The sequence below is a fragment of the Hoplias malabaricus genome, chromosome 12, assembly GCF_029633855.1.
Source record: "Hoplias malabaricus isolate fHopMal1 chromosome 12, fHopMal1.hap1, whole genome shotgun sequence".
NCBI lineage: Eukaryota > Metazoa > Chordata > Actinopteri > Characiformes > Erythrinidae > Hoplias > Hoplias malabaricus.
This window is the reverse complement of record NC_089811.1, coordinates 25683907-25702477: the sequence shown is the minus strand read 5'-3', so window position 1 is coordinate 25702477 and position 18571 is coordinate 25683907. Positions and strand designations below refer to the sequence as shown.

At 37.3% G+C, this 18571-nt stretch overlaps 1 protein-coding gene across 1 annotated transcript in view; it reads right to left on the bottom strand.

The window, feature by feature from the left end:
* The window catches only part of gli2a (GLI family zinc finger 2a), a 77622-nt gene that overhangs the window by 47082 nt on the left and 11969 nt on the right, over positions 1-18571 (bottom strand). Inside the window, exon 2 of the mRNA XM_066641131.1 lies at positions 17708-17841. Within this exon, the coding sequence (XP_066497228.1) occupies positions 17708-17822 (115 nt within the window). The 5' untranslated portion in view covers positions 17823-17841. The remainder of the gene's footprint in view (positions 1-17707; positions 17842-18571) is intronic.

Sequence of the window (18571 nt, the reverse complement as noted above, 5' to 3'; positions counted from 1 at the left end):
CTTGCAGCATGGGGAGAAAGTTTTGCTCCCCCTGTGCCCCTGAAACCACACTCTGTTTGGGGACTTTCAGACATATAACAACTTCACTGTTTACTTGGCTGTGATGCAAGTATGAAAATAAATAAACAGTGAGCTATGAGTAACACATTTAGCTTTCTCCGGTTCCACAGGGGAGAGAGCAGGAACTGGATGGATGTTGGTCTATGTGTTCTTTTTCATTAAGATCTTTATGGGTGATGTTCAACAGAGCACCAACAGTAACATATCATAGCTGCTGAAAACAAAGCCAGAAGCAGAAACACATTGTCCTTAACCTTCAAACAGTTTTGGATCATTTCTACTAATCAATTCATCAAGAAAAATTTAAACCATGTTATAGACAGCTGCTATTTTTAAATGACAAAAACAAGCAGGGAAAATAATAACTTACATTTTTGATGCAACCATATATTTACTAATTCATTGTCAAGTTGAATGACTGGGAATTAGCTGTATTCAGGCTCAGACATGCTACACTTCTGTTTTGTGGGAATTTAGCCTACACAACACTGCCAGTTTTTCCAGATACTCTGATGACTGAAGGATTTGCATTTGGCGTCACTTTTAACCACAGCAGTTTAAGACATTCTGATAAATGTTTACATGATAAACTAATTACAGTGCTTGAATAAGCTACTAATTACAATGCTTGTGTACTTTCTTTTATTTAGACTCAAACTAATTCTAAGTCCACTGCGATTTTTCTTCACAAACTTGTTTAAGCTCTCTTGGTACTCTTGTAAATATTGTCCGACGAGCAGAAGCATGCTCCTCTCTGGCCCTCGGAGTGCACTCTGCATAGGGTAATATTTATCTTAGCACAGGCTGCCAGAGGAGTCTGGAAAGAAGGAAAAGGGGGCTAGGTAAACACTTCAGAGGGGTCCGAGACGACCCTCCAACACTTTACTGAAAAGTGCCAGTGACTGACCTCTGATTCAGCAACATTGCACTAACTGGAGATCAGACAAAAGCAAGCAAACACACCATTGTTTGATGACTGAGGCAGGAGCAGTAGTGGAGGTTAAAAGGGAAACTGCTGTACTTTGCTGTAAAGTGCAGTTTATGCTAGTATATAATTTACCTCCTGCCATTATCAATATATTTACAGTGAATAAGAAAATAACGGGGTTGGTATAAGGCTTTAACTTAATCCTAAAATCCTTTCAATGATGGGTCCAAGGCTTAATCTGAGCTCAAGACACTGACCAGAAGACTATGATTCTAATGCTGCAGTGGATGTCGCCAGGCTGAGACATACCACCCATTTTGAAAGCTAAGGGCACAATTTTGCAAAGTTTACTTTCTCTCGTACGTTCATTCCTCCAGTGAGTGCGTTTTCCTGTCATTAATGGCTAATTACCAAATTGAGGTGTCTAAATTGCTGCTTCTCTCTTTTATTTGTGTTAATGACCCTTTCCTAGCTGAGACAGAGCTCATTGTGGAGCTCTTCCTCACTGTCAGCCTGCAGCCATTCAGCCAGAGGGGCTCTTAGTCTCCACCTGTTTCACATGTTCACAGAGCGTGGCTTTTTACGTTTCTTAGTCTCATTCTCATTGCTCTCGTATAATTGCTAACAATTTTCAATCCTAAATTTGTTTCATTGTCATTGCATCGACCGGACATGATGAAAACTAACTTTCTGACAGCTGGACACTCTTATGTGGGCTGTGCATTTTGACAGCTAAAAGGAGGTTAGTCATCAAGACATTAACATGACAGTTTTCAGAGCTCTTACAATTAGTCATTTTCCTCAGAGTGTAAGTAATGGAAAAGAAGGCTGGTACAATTTCATGTGTCTGATGGTGGAAAATATACTTTTTAATGTCTTGCAAAGGATGGTTCAGAGACCCTTTGTCCCCTTTAACTCCCTTCAAATTTGCAGTCTTAGTTACTACATGTGTGACCATAATTAACATATAATGTGTTACTGAGCATTCTGTTTGCTACAGTGTCTTCTAACATTGTATCATGCTAACATCTATCATCAAAAAAAAAAAAACATTGTAAAATTGTAATATATTCCTATCTGACATTCAAATTTAGAAGAAATTTCAGACTGATTTACTCAGGGATGACACAATAGTTTTAAATAGATATTTTCTTTGATTTGTTTTTTTTTTCATTAGAAAAGTAGTATACAACACAGACACTACCCCTGCCAAAAAGTCATGCAATCACCACATTTGTTCACTCAGCTATTCACTTCATAGTAAACAAAATAGCAAATTACAAACGAAACAATTTTTTTTTGTTCAACAGCTTAGTATCTGGCTTGGTGAAACATTCCTCTGACTCATGCAATACATTTAATTATTTAACTTAATTAATTTTAAAGAAAGGAATATGAATTGTTTGAATTCTAAAAACAAAGATCAGCAAAATCTAATAAAAATCGAATTATTCTACAGTTACTAGCTAGTGGAAACATGTAGTGTCACTCTCTCACAGCTTTTGGGTATTGGGGTTGTGGGTTTAAACCCTGCCTCAGGTGACTGTCTGTGTGCTCCGTTTTCCATCCACAGTCCAAAGTCACAAACTCACTTAAAAGTGAGTATGCGATGCCCTGAGATGAACTGGCACCCTGTTCAGCATGTCCAATAATAGACCAAAGGAGATGGCCATGATTATCTTTGCCATCAGTGTCCATGTGAATTTTGGACATTTTTCTCATTCCACTGAGAGAAAATAGGTTTGGTGATAAAGTCATATTTCAGGATCATAATGCACCTTGCCACAAAAAGGCACATCAACCCAGTGACACAAGCAGCAATCATTCGGAATCTCAATCTAATTGAAAATGAATCTGGAAATAAAGAAATTGTTCCATGACAACTCTGATATGTCAAATGCTATTTGAAATTTGGTACCAGCTCAATGTTGAAAAATGTTTTTCATTAATGATGTCTTTTCCTGTGCGGCACGGTGGTGCAGCAGGTAGTGTCACAGTCACAAAGCTCCAGGGACCTAGAGGTTGTGGGTTCGATTTCCGCTCCGGGTGACTGTCTGTGAGGAGTTGGTGTGTTCTCCCCGTGTCCACGTGGGTTTCCTCCGGGTGCTCCGGTTTCCTCCCACAGTCCAAAAGCACACGTTGGTAGGTGGATTGGCGACTCAAAAGTGTCCGTAGGTGTGAGTGAATTTGCATGTGTATGTTGCCCTGTGAAGGACTGGCGCCCCCTCCAGGGTGTGTTACTGCCTTGCTCAATGATTCCGAGTAGGTTCTGGACCCACCATGACCCTGAACTGAATAAGTGGTTACAGAAAATGAATGAATGAATGTCTGCTCCTCCTAAGCCATACAGTGTATTTATTAACAAGTATGTAATGTTGTTGTTGATGATGGTGATTCCATAATTTGTTCCTCCAAAATATGCCACAAATCCAAATAATTCATATTATGTTGTTTCATGAAGCCTGAGCATTCAGCTTTGAACAACTGTGGCATATCTTTGATTTATTTACTACAAAGAACAAAAAAAAGTTGCTAGTCTTAGTTCGGTGATTCTATGCATATGCCACTGGTTGTAAAATAAATATATACTTGTATTTTCTGTATTGTCCTTTATATACCAAATGTATGTGGAAAAAACACTGAGAAATCCTCCCAGTGAGAAAAAGACCGGCACCACTTTTTTTTAGTCACAGTGATATCATAACACACAGCCCACGAGATGGTGCTGTCAAAAATGATGGAGTTCCTCTTCAAATCAGACGTTTGTCATTATGCCTGTGTGTAAATCACTAGCTAGACTGCTTATGAGATGTCTGGAAGGGTATGAAAGAGGGAGAGTTTTTATGTTTCTTATAAAGGCTTTGGAGGAGAAGCTGTGTTACTTTCCCACAAACATTTTATTCCAAGAATCAAATGTTTTAGCTTTTTAAGTTTGGGTTATGTGTTATGAATGCAGTGCAGAGTAACACTAACACTGTAGTGAAGTGGTAACATATGGATAATCAAGAGAACACATAGCACACAATGACAGACCTCTAATGTAAAATTACAGTTAAGCCACATGCGAAGTTAAACAAACATCTGGCCTCTTCACCTTTGTGATAGGAACGACATGGAGTCAAGCAGGGCAGAGCCTGGCAGAGACCTGATTAAAAAGCATTTCTCTTTTCCCTCAAAGTAATCTCTGAGCACATTGAAGTTTAGCAGTTGCCGTTGCCTTGATGAAGATACACATGTGCCACAGATGTGTCTAAACCCTCAGTTTACTCTACACAACGCTAATGTGTATCATATGTAGCCCTGCTTTTTCACTCTTTTGTTTCAGCAATGAACAAGAACAGCAAACATGACACCAATAAAGACCTATTTTATCTCATTGTACAAATCTGATATGATATGTATAAGTCAAACGGTTATGACAGAAAGCCAGTGACCTTTGTAGTTACATGTCTTCACATTCCACAACCTTCATATTTCTCATCTTTTACCATCATATAAATGAAAATCAAAAAAGGAATTGTCTTAATAATTGCAAATTCTATAAAACTAGATCAGATAGGAAGACAAAGGAGTGTTTAGTTAAGATCTGAGTACAGTCTCACACTGTGCTCAGATTTACTGATTTACACTTAACAACACTCTGAACTCAACAATTTCTCATCCTACATTAAGAACAGTTTTTAAGCTGCATAACTATCTTCTTTTTCTCTGGAATAGAAGTATTGTAAGTCTCCTTTTAGTCACCTTTTTCCCTTAAGAAATTTCTGAAGAATCTCCATTAAGACTTCTGAATCATGAATGAGCAATGTTTGAGCATTAAAATTTTCTCTGGGCCAGTATTACTCTAAATATAAAGGAATGCTTTTATGAATCAGTGACAAGCTCTCTAGCCTCAATAGCCTTTAATAAAGTCACAGCCAAATGGTTATCGGTGATAAACAACATTCCTGGTGGTGTAACGCCAGACATACGTGCCTGAGAACCCTCTCTGAGCACTAGGCTTTGTCAGGGACTAAATCCTAATATAAACTCAATCTGATGCTTTGAAATGATGCAGTATTCCCTCTGACAGTGAACTCTGAGTCATCTGACAGTTCAGCTTTGGACAGCAAAGATTCCTCTGTGGCTTTGAAACATCCTAAAATGTCTACAGAATCGTGTATGCTGTCATGTCCAAATTCTATTTGAAGCACAGAGATGAACATGATCGGAGGGCCACCACCAACTCAAAGAGCTTATGTAGCAGCTCTAGGCAGTGATTTTAATTAGATGCTTTCATCCACGTTACCTAAGAGTCACTCAAGAGATTCAGTATGTTCTCAAACATACATAAATATCACAGTTCAAATGCTTAATGTATTTTTTATTTTATTGTTTTTTTAAACACAATAAAATAAAAAATATTCTGCAATTTTTATATAATTAAAATTATTTGTATAAATACTATAAAGAACAAAGTAGTGAAATGGTATGCAATATACTCTAATGATCTGCTTTCATTAACGTGTTCAAGTTTAAACCTGCTCTTAAATATCAGCGACTGACTTTGTCATGTATATTGCTATTTTTATCACATATGGACAGTGGTACCTGTATGCATACAGTATTTGTTTAATACAGCAGGGAAATAATTCATATTTAGAACATTTCCTTTAGCACGTGCCATCATAAACGTCACAGGATCTATTACATGTTGCGCCTACTGAACATGAGAAGGTGTCAGAGTGATGTTATTTCTTCTGTTTGACTACATTTTCATTAGGAGTTACACAGCAATTACGCTGTCTCGGCACATTTGACAAGCTGCCATGTCGAGTTCGCTTGAGGTGTCAAAACTGTGCTACAAAAACACAGAAGAACACAAGGCCTATTTAGGGCCAAATGTAGGGCTGTGCTTCCACAGCTAGTTTGTGCCCATTGGAAAAACATTTCAACGTCCTGCTCTGACACACAGATTTTCCATAGACCTTGACTACCTTTGAAAACATCAAATCTATTGCTCTGCATAGAAAGACTGTACAAATAAAACAACTTTTGAAATTTACTTTCAAAGAGCAATAAATTGTTTTTATCACCAAAAACAGCAAACAAAATTTATATTTTAAAAAGTGATTATTTATTATTTTATACATTTATTCTGTCTTCTGAATAATCAAATTTCTTTTTAGACCTTCAGTAAATTAGTTTACGTTTCATAAACTGACAGAAAAACTGTCACTGCACACTACAATGCCATAGAATAACCACTTTCTGTTCTATAAAGAGCCATGTTTGTTTAAGGGATGTGTGTTTGTGAAGATTTTTTTAAGGTCCTTTACCCATTTAAACATATTAGCATAAATGGTCCTTTATGGAGCCAAAAGAGGTTCTTCTATGGCATCTCTAAGAACAATTTGTAGAAACTTTATTTTTAAGGGTGTTTTGTGGTATCTTCAAGGGTACATATTCAATACTTCTAATCAGAGAACCTAATTTAAACTTATTCTATTATAACTCAAGATTTTAATACTGTGTTGATTTCATATGCCCCATTTCATCTTGACTTTAAAGACAATAATGTACTTGTATGGTGAAATGCACAAATATGCCAGAATGCACAAATCTATAACAGCAATCATAAAAAGCAGTTTATATAATATCTCCAGATAATTAACAAAAGAAAAATGACTGAGGGCACCTGATAGAATTTCCTTGGGTTGCAAAGTTGAATTTCATGGGAATATCACTGTGCCATTTTAGACCAATGGGAGCTCCCACAGAAATCTATCTGTCAACATAAAGGATGACAATATCATAACACTGGAAAGAGATCTGTATCTGGCGGCAGGGCAAAAGACCCACAGGGAACTGTATGCAGCATCGGGGCTGGCAAATCAGATAAGGCAAAGCATATTTGCTCTCAGATCCAACTTCACAATCCAGTTCATCAATGACAACTTCTCAGTCAACATCCTTCCCCTTTTCAGTTTGTCCATTTGGCTGCCGGGCAAACACAGTGAGAGACTGAGTGCGGATCTGTTAGTGACACAGTAACCTCTGAAGCTCAGAGGGGAAGGGAGAGAGAGAGTGGTAGTGGGAGAGGGAGGGCCTGCCCTCTACCCGCTAGTGAGGAGTGTTTGTGGTGAGATGGTGGGTTGTGTGGGAGAAACTATGCTCTTTTTTCTTATTTCTCCTGATCTTGGCAGGCCTGAGATGGCTCCCTCTGGGCCCAGACGCCTCTGTGTCTCTAGCAGCAGGGTGAGGCCTGCCTGACGGAAGAAAATGTTACCTGGAGCAGAACGCTAATTGGCTGCTGCCCAGACATCTCTAGCTAATGAATGCACAGTAACAATCTGAATGGCAGGAAAACAGAAAAGAACAGTGGGGGGAAATGTAGGAGAGAAAGATGCTTATTTGCGAGTTTTGTTTAGAATTAGTTACGTCAAGGGTAAAATCAGTCTAATTGGCCTTCCCAGCTGTTAAGTGGGATATTTTCGTCTTTTTCCAAGTGTCTAGTAAATGTGAACAAACATCTTACCTACCTCAAAGTAAAAAAACAAACCAAAAAAAAAACATTCTAGATTTGGCCTTTGAGATTCTCTGTACCTTTTGGCTTTGTATTCATTATTCCAAGCTTGATCATCGACCTGAAGTCTTTTAAACTTCAGCATTGACATGCATTTGACATGTATTTGACCTCTTTTAACCCATGGGTGTGGCAGAAGAAAAGAGCTGCTGCTTCAGCTGCTGAATATTAGCGTCGTAATAAGTTTATGACTAACTTCAGTCTGGCTGCCAAATGAGGGCTTGATGTTTGTCATTTTGTTGTGCTGCCCTGCAATCAGGATCAGTGAAAGTATCATTCTTTGGGATGCAACAATTATTACTTTATATTGTTTATTATGAGTCTTTTTTAAAGACCTACACCTCAAATCAGGGGCTAAACAAACATTAAAAAACACTCTAAGACATTTGTTTTGTTTTTAGCCAAATTTATACATAATATATAATTATATAATTATATAAACAAAATAAGAAAAAAGGGGCAAATTAACAATGTGTTGTGCATCAGCGTAAAAAAATGAATGATATTTACAATGCATCCTTCAGCATCAATGCTGTCAATAAAGCCAACTAAAGAAGCTGCACAAAGTAACCACCTAGTTTGCTAATTATTTGTAGCAATAGAACACCAATTATTCATTCCATCACTCCTTCTTTTATTCAGCCCTACTGTCAGTAGAAAACTGGCAAATATTGTAGTTGTCTTTTTTTGTCCTAATTGTGTTTGGAGTAATAGTGACAGGTAAGTACATCTTAAACCCAGGGAGAGTTTTTAATATGTTACAGAAAAGCATTTTAAAGCTCAATGTTTGGATCACAAGTTTACTACACAATCATTACAGAGTAAGGTAGTAGCACCGGGCTGAAATTATTACAGACCAGAAGCATTAGACATCAATATAGAGTTTAGAATTATTACCTTATAGATAACATTATTAATCATTTTGTTAAGCCAACATTAAAGCAAGATAAAACAATGTTAATAATAATAATAATAATAATAATAATAATAATAAATACATTATAAAATGTTTAAAGTCATCAAAAGATACCTGAAAAATCTGGTAGACTACTGATGGAAATTTATACACTCCTCACATACTGTTAAACTCTCCACCTTAAGTGGTTAAATAACTTTCAGAGCTAAACGGAGTGTTTGTGCTTCTGTATATAAACAGGTCTCCCCCTTCCTTCTCCTCTTAAGTATCCTATGTGTATCGTGGGAATTTCAGAGCAAGCATGATCCTTTCATACAACACAACTGGGTTGAATAAGAAGGATTAGAAGGGGATTTCTCACTAAAGACTTGACCCATGCCTGCGCCAAAGCCAACACTTATGAGAAGTGTAGCATGCACTCAGTATACATGTATGTATTCACATGTTTTATGAATGGAGAATTAGGAGTCTAGCCTATGGGGTGTCGTTGGTATCATACTCTAAACTTCTGTGTGGAAGGCAGTAGTGTTATTCACTGTGCTATGTACCAACCAAGAACACATTCAACTCTGAATGAGTAGCAGAAAGGCTATGATACAGTCATTATGATCATAAAGTCATTATGATACAGTGTTGGCCTTCAGGCCCAGTACTGATGAAGGGTCCAGGGTTTGCTCCCACATCTTTGCAATGATGCATATGTGGCTCCATGCCAAAGCATGTCACGAGCATGGCTTGTTTATTCAGTCGATTTCATGCCATCCTCTGAATCACAGATAAGATAAGATCCACCCCGTGGATCTCTGCTTAACCAGCTAGCTGCTGGAGGGAGGAGGAGTCAGATCAGTGTGAGAGCGAGGAACAAGTCCGTATCTGCTAGAGAGCTGCACTGACCCTGCTAACACTTTGAAGCCCAAGCCAAGAATGCATAGTTTACATTGTGGGAAATTACCTGAGCCACAAAGCGAGGCTGACAGACTTATGCGGAGACATTCGATTCACACTCAGTTGTACAATGTCATTCACGGTGCCCTTAAACCTAGACTCCAACACACTAAAATGGCTAAAATGCCACTTTTCAAGGTATTAAAATGTAGATGCTGTCACCAGCCACAGAATGATGCTGAAACCTGTGAACGTGTTTCTACATTTCTACAAAATGCCATAACTTATTGGTGAGCCAGACACAGATAATTATTATTACAGTGAGATTTGATGCACTTGCCAGCATAGTGACCTGGCTTTGAAAAAAGACAAATGAATAGGGAAACTTCATTGCGTTTCCAAAGTACACACTTTTTGATTTCCAAAAGTGTTGGTCTCTGGCAGACTCGCAATCCTGCCCACAGGCCACACAGAAAGAAGTGCATCATACATTTCAGATATAATATTAGGTATGTCTTACTAAAAATAGGCATTTTCACAAATAGAAATCTTAATATTATTATATTGTTTTTAACAGAAGCATGAACACCAACACATTAAAAATAGACTGTGACGTCCACAGTAATGTAAATTCAATGCAAACCACCCAAAACATTAAACTTATTTTGGTCAGAAACAATTCAAAAGTAAACATTCCTGTTTTTCTTTCCATAGACCATGGCAGCTATATTGCTCATTTCCACTAGGCCTGAAATTAAAGGGTGTATCAGGGAAGGAGTTCTAAAACCAGCCATACTTCACAACAGACCCAGTGCCAAACTATACCAGCTATCCTCTGTACAAACAAATTTCATTTTCTCTTGGGCTTTGACCTCATCTCCATGAAAACGCAAGCCTTGTTGTATGACTACCACAATCCTCTATAAAGCACAAGACACCAGTCCAGTAAGATCAGTTTACCACGTATGAGGGGAAAGTCTGATCTCGTGCAATCACAGTACTCTTCATTTGCACTTGTTATTTGGCTGAATGGTTAAGAAGAGCACATCCCCCTCAAGCTCCAGGGTGACTGTCTGTCCACCCGTGGTCAGAGGATTCCTCTGTTTGTTATCACTCGGTTCGCTGCATTTACACAGTCAACCCCTGCTGCTTATTTTGCTGGTCACACAGTTTACTATAGCCTGTCTGGGCCAGGTCCTTGGAGCATGTCCAGTAATGACTGCTGCTGTCCGGCCCTCCCTCTGACAGTCTTCAACACACTAGCCATCAAAACCATTCTATGGGAAAAAAGGACAAGTTCCTGAAAAGTCACATATTTTTGAAGCTCAGAAGTTGTTTTTCTGCACAGTTAATTAGTCGTTTAAAGTGGAAACCACATTTATTGTATTGAAATTACCATACACTTAAATATAAAAAAAATTGTTGGGCATATTAATATTATTAATATATTATTATTACAATATATTATATTATTATTATTATTATTATTATTATTATTATTATTATTATTATTATTATTATATTTTTGTTGGGCATTAATAATAATAGCCCCCTCCAGGGTGTATCCCTGCCTTGCGCCCAATGATTCCAGGTAGGCTCTGGACCCACCGCGACTCTGAATTGGATAAGCGCTTACAGATAATGAATGAATTAATTAATTAATTAATAATAATAATCCTATTACAACAGAGGAATGTTTCATACTTTGGAAATAAAGTAGTATTAAATGAAGGATTGAATATAAAAGGACTACACAATGTGGGCTAAAATCTAAAAAATATTTTCTAGAACTATCTAAGATATATCTTAAAATATTAACATCCAGAGATGACGTTTATCCAAGAAAACCACAATATCCACTTTTTCTGGCTTAAAGTTTGTAACTTTTACATGATGTTTCACACTGCCAATTAGTTGTTGTTGTTGTGATGTCATGCAAGTGTTAGGCTGCTTCTGTACAATATGATGCTCTCTTAGTTAATTCTGTTGGCACCAGAGTTTAACAAGGAAGTGAGCGTGTCTAAACCTACATCCCCTGGCTAAATCTTTAAAATTCTTGAATGTTTTTGAAGTCCTATTTGACTTGCAAGTGCTGGCAGCTGACTTTGTGGAATGTGTGTCTGTGTCTAAGCTGGTTGATATGTGTGCTAATCACTAGTTAACCATAATATAGCATATCAACAATCGCAATTACACCTTTATATTTGAAAGGAATTATTGTGTTTTTAAATAAAAAAATTTGAAATTTTTCTAAAATTAAACTAACTAACAAACTAAATAGAATTTACTTGATTTAATAATGCTTGAATAACATTAAATAATCATTGTGGTACAAATTATTTTGTAATAGCTTAGCCTATGCTAACACTGTTTATAAACACCTGGGAAGAGTTCATGTGTCATTTTGTAGTTAAATGTTACAAAACTGAGGTAAAACAATCATATTTCTCATAGAAAAACAAAACAAAACAAAGACGACTTATATATATTTTCCCTATATGGGCATGTTTCTGACTACAAACTAAATACACAGGACATCTATGATTGTTAGTCTGAGTGCAAAATGACAAGTGTTTCTAAATATTTCTAAATAAACTTTAGTTAATTTACAGATACGGAGTCTGGCATTAAGGAGCTGTAGGTTCTCTGCAAACCTGTGTAACCTAAGTTCTGTTTGTGTTCTGAATTATATGGCTAATATATTGCCCTCTGTTGTACATTGTGACTTTCTACCCACTCTGGATGCCTGGATGGCTTCAGACATGTTCTTCCTGTCACGCTTAACTGGTCTGCTGGTCTGGCTCAGGGCTAAGATGTGGGTAGTGGTTGACACCCTGTTTTCATTACTTTGAGCACAGATGTGTCTGAACTCTGGACACGTCACATCTCACCATGTCTTGCCTTCTCCCTTCCCTGAAGAAGCTTGCTGACACAAGTTTATGTTTACAGCTCTCATGTGCGCTTCTCTTTTAGACTCTTCAGTTGTTTATTGCTCCCACTCCCACAATAAGTATGTTTTGTGCAAAAGTTTATGTTCAAATGATGTTTGGTTAATTTACCAAATGAAAAAAAAAGCAAATCATTTCCAAAGAAGAAATTTTAATGCACAGTTATATTTTATTTGATGTTTTTAACATGCTGAATAGAAGAAGACATAAAATGTGGCCCAAAATTTAGGGAACAATTTATAGTTTATAGTTATAGTTTAAAGTGCATATTTTCAATATGCTAAACTCAGCCAATAAACCGAAACTGTGAACTAATATTTTTTGTACCTTGTTAGAATGTTTTTCCCCACTTAGTTTGAATGAACAAAACAGAAATGTTACTTGACGAGGGATGCCAACATTTGCATATCAACGCGGACCGCACTACTAGACCAGAAATGTTCACTGTCGACACTGGACAGAACAAGAAAAAAGTGGGACCCACCAGAACACCTGGAAAGAGAATGTTTGAGGCCAGTGAACACATCAAAAAACGAAAACAGGAAGGAACTATCTCTGAGTTTCATGCCAGGATTAAACCGTGCATGCTGGGATGGCATGCTTTTAAAAAGAAGCGGAAGAAAAAAGAGAGGGAGAAATGAAGAGGGAATGAGCAGGGGAGCGGACTAATCCCCTAAAGCATCCATATATTGCTCCCAACTCCTCTCCCACAGCTTGTAAATGGCTTGGAATGTAACATGTTGTCTTTGGACCCCATGTGTGTGGACTCCTTCAGTATGGAGAGATTTATGTGTGCAGACATTGCCTAAAGCTGCCTCTTTTTGACTTTTAACTAGAGGCTTTGAAGCAGGAGCAGAGCCTTCTGGCATTAAAAGGAATATCACATAGATATACTTTCATTTCAGAGTAATTTATGTATTGTGTCTTCTTGGGAGTTGGACAGTATCTCTGTCTGTGCTCAAATGTGCGATGTCAAATGCCTGAATTAAATTACAATGTAGCTCAAATAGTGTCAAAATTGGGCTTTCTTCTATTCCGTAATCATTAACTTTTTTTTCAAACACTTCTTTTTAGTAGTATTTCTAAAAGCTCTACAATTTTCTTCAGAACTCACAAGTTAACAGTATAAATATATTATTCATTATTTGCACTCATCTTAATCTTAGAAATATGTCAGACATTTTTAAGTACCAACTTCAAAATGCTGAAGAAAAAACTAAAACCCATGTGATTTAATTCAAGCTAAAATGTGCTGGACTCCTTCTAGCCAGCCTCATTCTGTATCTAGGCCATGACTTCTCTGACTTTAACTTTTTAAAACTGCTAAAGAAATCTGTTCAACATGTCTAGCTTCTTGCTCAAACTATCATGACTTTATAGACACATGGTTAAAACAAAACAAAAAAAAAAAAAAAAATCAAGACAAAAATCAAGACATCCCCCTGCTTTCACTTACCATATCTAATCTTTAAATCCCCTTTAAGGCTGGCCAGGCCCCCAAGTGAAATTTAAGATGGAGGGGTGGGGTGGGGGTGTGTCTTGGAAAGCCATCACCGTTAACTGTTTATAAAAGCCACATGAATTAATCTCTTCACAAATCCCCTTAGCCCAGTTATTCACTGGGCCGCTGCTGGTGAAAGAAGCAGTTTCCACATGGATATAACTGATTCAAAGTCAGAATGCATGGAAAGATCTGAGCATAAGCAAAACTCTGGGCTCTTTTACAACTCTTCAGCTGACACACATGTAACACATGCATTTAGTTTGATGGATAAAACAAAGATTTTATTGCAAGCTTGGACATAGTTTTTTCAAAACTATGCTGTAATTAATTATACATATGCTTGGGTCATCTTATATTTTAACAAAAATGTGAAGTTATGAGACGAGCAACCTTAAATAAGAACATTTCCCACTCTTGAAAGTATATGAGTGTCTTGTCAAGGAAAGCAGTCAGTTCCAGATAGTGGGCAGCTGAACAGCTAACAGGAAGAGAAGAATGGACTGAGTCAATAGGCCTTCCTGTAATCTGCCTGCAAGTCCTCTCAGGTATCAGGCACTGGGAAAGACAGTGTCAATACACATACAACTGTTTATAGTTTATTTTTCTGACCCTTACAAGCCAATATCCAGACCAAACAACTGTTATTTGTTTTGTCTATTGCAGGACAGCAGGATTCTTCTCATTTTGTTGTCAGAAACTCAAGGCACAGTTTCAGCAAGGTTGAAAATGAGGCCACTCGATTTCCAGGCACTTGGAGTGTCATTTCTTATTGGTTTTAAAAATCAAATGCAAGCCTCAAAACAGATAGTTTTAATCAAGAAGGAGGAGCTGATGTGGGTTTAGGCAGCTAAGGCTTACCTGTGAAAGATCCCTTTTCTCTTAGTGCTTTTCATAGGGGCCAAGAAACCACAGTGGCGGAAGGGCCTCATTTAGAGTAAGAGAAAGGGAAGAAGGGGAAAAAAAACAGCATAAATCCCTTTCTCAGGAAGATTAGTGGCTGTCCCTTTAGAGTGGGCTATGGACGGAGCAGCTTTTTTAAGCCACATTTTTCTCTGCCAGTGGCCTGACCCCTAGCGCATCCCCCCACCCGTCCCCCAGGGCCTACTGCTGCATGGCTGAACAGAACACACCCCCCGCCTTCTCTCTCCAACTTCCAACGTCTCCAAAGAGACCAAGCCAGGAGAGATAAACTAAGAGTCTTTACTACTAACTCAAAGGGCTAGAAAAGAACGAGCCAATGACCAACACACCTAGTCTACCAACTACATGATCATTTTTATAAATCATTCAATCTTCATCAGACTTTAAAAACACAGCTTGATAGTTCAACCTACAAATATTATTTTGTGTCAGCAAGTTTTTTAATTGAGTTTATTCAAGTCTAACAAACTCTATGAATGAATTAATTCAAAGCCAAATTTTAGTTTGATAAAACTTCTAAAACCTTTCAAATCAACATCTGCCCTATTTCATATATTACAATGCACAGCTCTTTATTAAAAGTTGTTTTCTACATCAGACGAAATGTAAAAAAAAGCCTAGGAAGAAACATTAAACTGAGGGTTCCTCACTGATATCCGGCTTGAGCTAGTGTCCTGGAATGTGGTGCGGTCAGAAAGAATCCTCCATAGACTTCCTCTGAAAGAAACACAATTTGCTAACCTTGTATCTTTGTACTTGTACCTGCTTCAAGCACATGTTGCTTCATGAACAACTGCTCAAAGAGCCTTATAAATCCTAAAGATGGAGTGCTGTCTTGCTGCAAGTGTGTTCAAAGCTAGACAGCTGTGGATTGTCTGAAGAAATATAGGTGCACACTTAAAATTGTTAACAAGGCATGTAGCCTAACACCGAAACATCCGACCAACATTCCATCCAATAAATTTGATCAATATAGCTCCATTCTCAGCCAAATTTAACTCAAACTGTGCAGCAGGAAATATTTCACATCATAGATTATTTTAGGAAGAGCCAAGAAGCACAGAAGGCTGAAACAGTGCACTTTATATACTATAAACACATTCTGTCCTATTCACTTCAGATCATTTATATCCCTATATAGAGAAATGTTAGATTTTAGTAATGCTAACCCCAGTATAAGTTGTCTTAGTTTCTACATTTTAAACTATACGTAAAACTTCTATTATACATAGGGCTGGACAAAATGGCCAAAATTGGTATTACAATATATTTCTTAATTTTGGTTGATACAATACAATTCTGATATTTATATGAACAGTACAAATTTCACTGAAAAACGTTCAAGAACAAAGAAGAAACATGACATCACAGTATAAGATAAACCTATTGGCTTTGTAAATATTACTATTTTTAAACTAAATTATAAATTGAGTGTGCTGAAGTGAAGACAATGCCCTGTAATAAACACCAGTCAGTGACAGATGTTGTGAATAATGTATACTAAAGTATTGAAAATGTTTAAAAAAAAAATCATATCATTGTTATTGAAACATTTTATATTGAGAAATATAATGATATTGAATTATTGTCCAGCCCTATTTATACATTAATTTATAATTTCGCAGTATAACACTCCAAAAACAGTTTTAAATCTTTGTTTTGAAGAAAAGAAATCTGTTATATCCATGTGGAAACTATTTTGAAGATCGGTACTTGAATTTCTGGGAGTATAAATGTTGTTGTTTTTGACATAAGAAAAGAAAACATGCAATTGTGCCATATGTTTCTGCAAGTAATAACAATGCAAATTATTGCTTTAAACGTTCTTTACACAACTATCAAAACTAAGCTTTTTCATTCCATTGATCTCTTCTGGCTGGTCATCAAGCATCTGCATTAAACAGTAATATGGTACGATGGTAAAATCTATTACCATATCTATGTTCGCTCTCTGTGGAGCGAGATGGGCAAGTTCGCAAGCTTCAGCAGTTATAATAAGTAATGCATAACGTTTACACTCCAGAGATGAGAACAAGATCCTTCAACTATGAAAAAACATCTCTTCCAGGACAGTTGAGGACCACTATATCTTTCAAAACATTATATGAGCTGTTTTATTAATATGAGGTCATGATTAAAATGTTTTCCGATATTCCAAACTGAGATGTAATAATTCATCTACACTAGTAATCATCAAAAAAATCATTCATGTTTGTCTTTGTTGACTTTCAAGGGTGTGCAAACCATTGCCCTATTTTCAGTAGATTCTTTAAACAATTAATGATCATTGCTTTCTCATGGCAGGCCACCAAGCCCTTCATTAAACAGTAAAATGCCACAATATCAAAAGGCCATTAGCATTTCAAAGGTCTTTCACCAGCCTCATGTTTGTCAGAGTACTCTGACGGACAGCACAGACCACTGCTCTACCAGCCGCATTAAGTAATTTATAACATTTATACTCTGGAGGTAAGAACAAGGTCTTTCAACCTCGTTAGTGTAGGTTTTCATCATGCATTCACAGACATCTTTTAAACATGTGCTGCCTTTCTCCCCACTTTATTCTCTCACACCACCAAGTCAACAAGTGCCAAATGAATGAACCTTCTTGGAACATCTGTCAACATGGGTCTGCATCTTCTGACTACTAAATTAAAAGGGGTTCCTCCACTGTACCAATAATAATGTGTTAAAAATTCCATGAAAATGTTCCACAGAACTCTCCTTTTTTGAGATTTATGGGCTGTTTTACATATAAGCTCCACAGGGCTGGTTTCATTAAAATTCATCACTGTCCTTGAGGTCACCTCTAAAGCATTTGATCATCTCCTCTTTAGTATTTCATGCATGGGACTCATGCATCTGAAGGTGAACATGGTCCTCGGCATTTGATTTAGAACCGGTCTCTTACTTAATATTGATAGAGACTAGTTAAAGGTTTCTGGCAAAGTCGTTTGGTTTCTGAAATAAGTTTTCCCACCTCGTGTCAATGTGGTGGGTGAGGGCTTTTTGGGCAGGTTGGAGAAGCTGCTAACATCCAGGCCTGAGCCCTTGCACTCCTTCTTCTCTGAGGCGGCTGGGGTTGTGGTCTCCATGACAAGACTTGTACAGAGCCTGAGGATGAGAAGAAAATGTGGAAATTATATAGTGACAAACCACTGTCTGCATATTACAATATTTACATAATTAGGTATTACAAGACAAAGCAATAGACATTATTATCATTCATTTTCCATATATCTGACAAAAAATACAAACCAGACCGAACAACTGGTAGCAATGCACTGGCTGCCCAAACGTCATTAACTCTCATTCAGTTGGTTTAGAATGTTTAAGAGGTTATGGAATAGAGTGAAATCTGTAGGATGGTTGCAGCCATTTTGCAATGTCTGTCACCATGAGTCTGCATCTACCATCTACTGATTTAAAAGTTCCTCAACTGTACCAAATACTTGCATATATAAAACAATTCCATGAAAGCCTTTTATTCTTTTTCCTTTCATACTGTCTGTTGGTTTATAAGGTTCACAGCAAATTCACCAGTGTTAAATCAACACAATTTGTGTTAAATTAACACTGTTAGTGTAATAATCTAACACTCTCAGTGTTAACACCAATAGTGTTGATTTAACACTGGCGTTTGCTGTGTTTAAAAATCTTGCATAAATGGTGGTATAGGCCTAAAGCTGTATAGCATGAGTACGTATGACAGAATATAAAGAGCTTCCTCTCCGGTATCTGAGTGCTCTCCAATGCTGCCCAGAAAGCAGATGATTTGGCAGCGTGCCGCTTGTTTAACTTCGTGGAACCTACAAGATTATCCTTGGTGCAGTGCAAACATGTG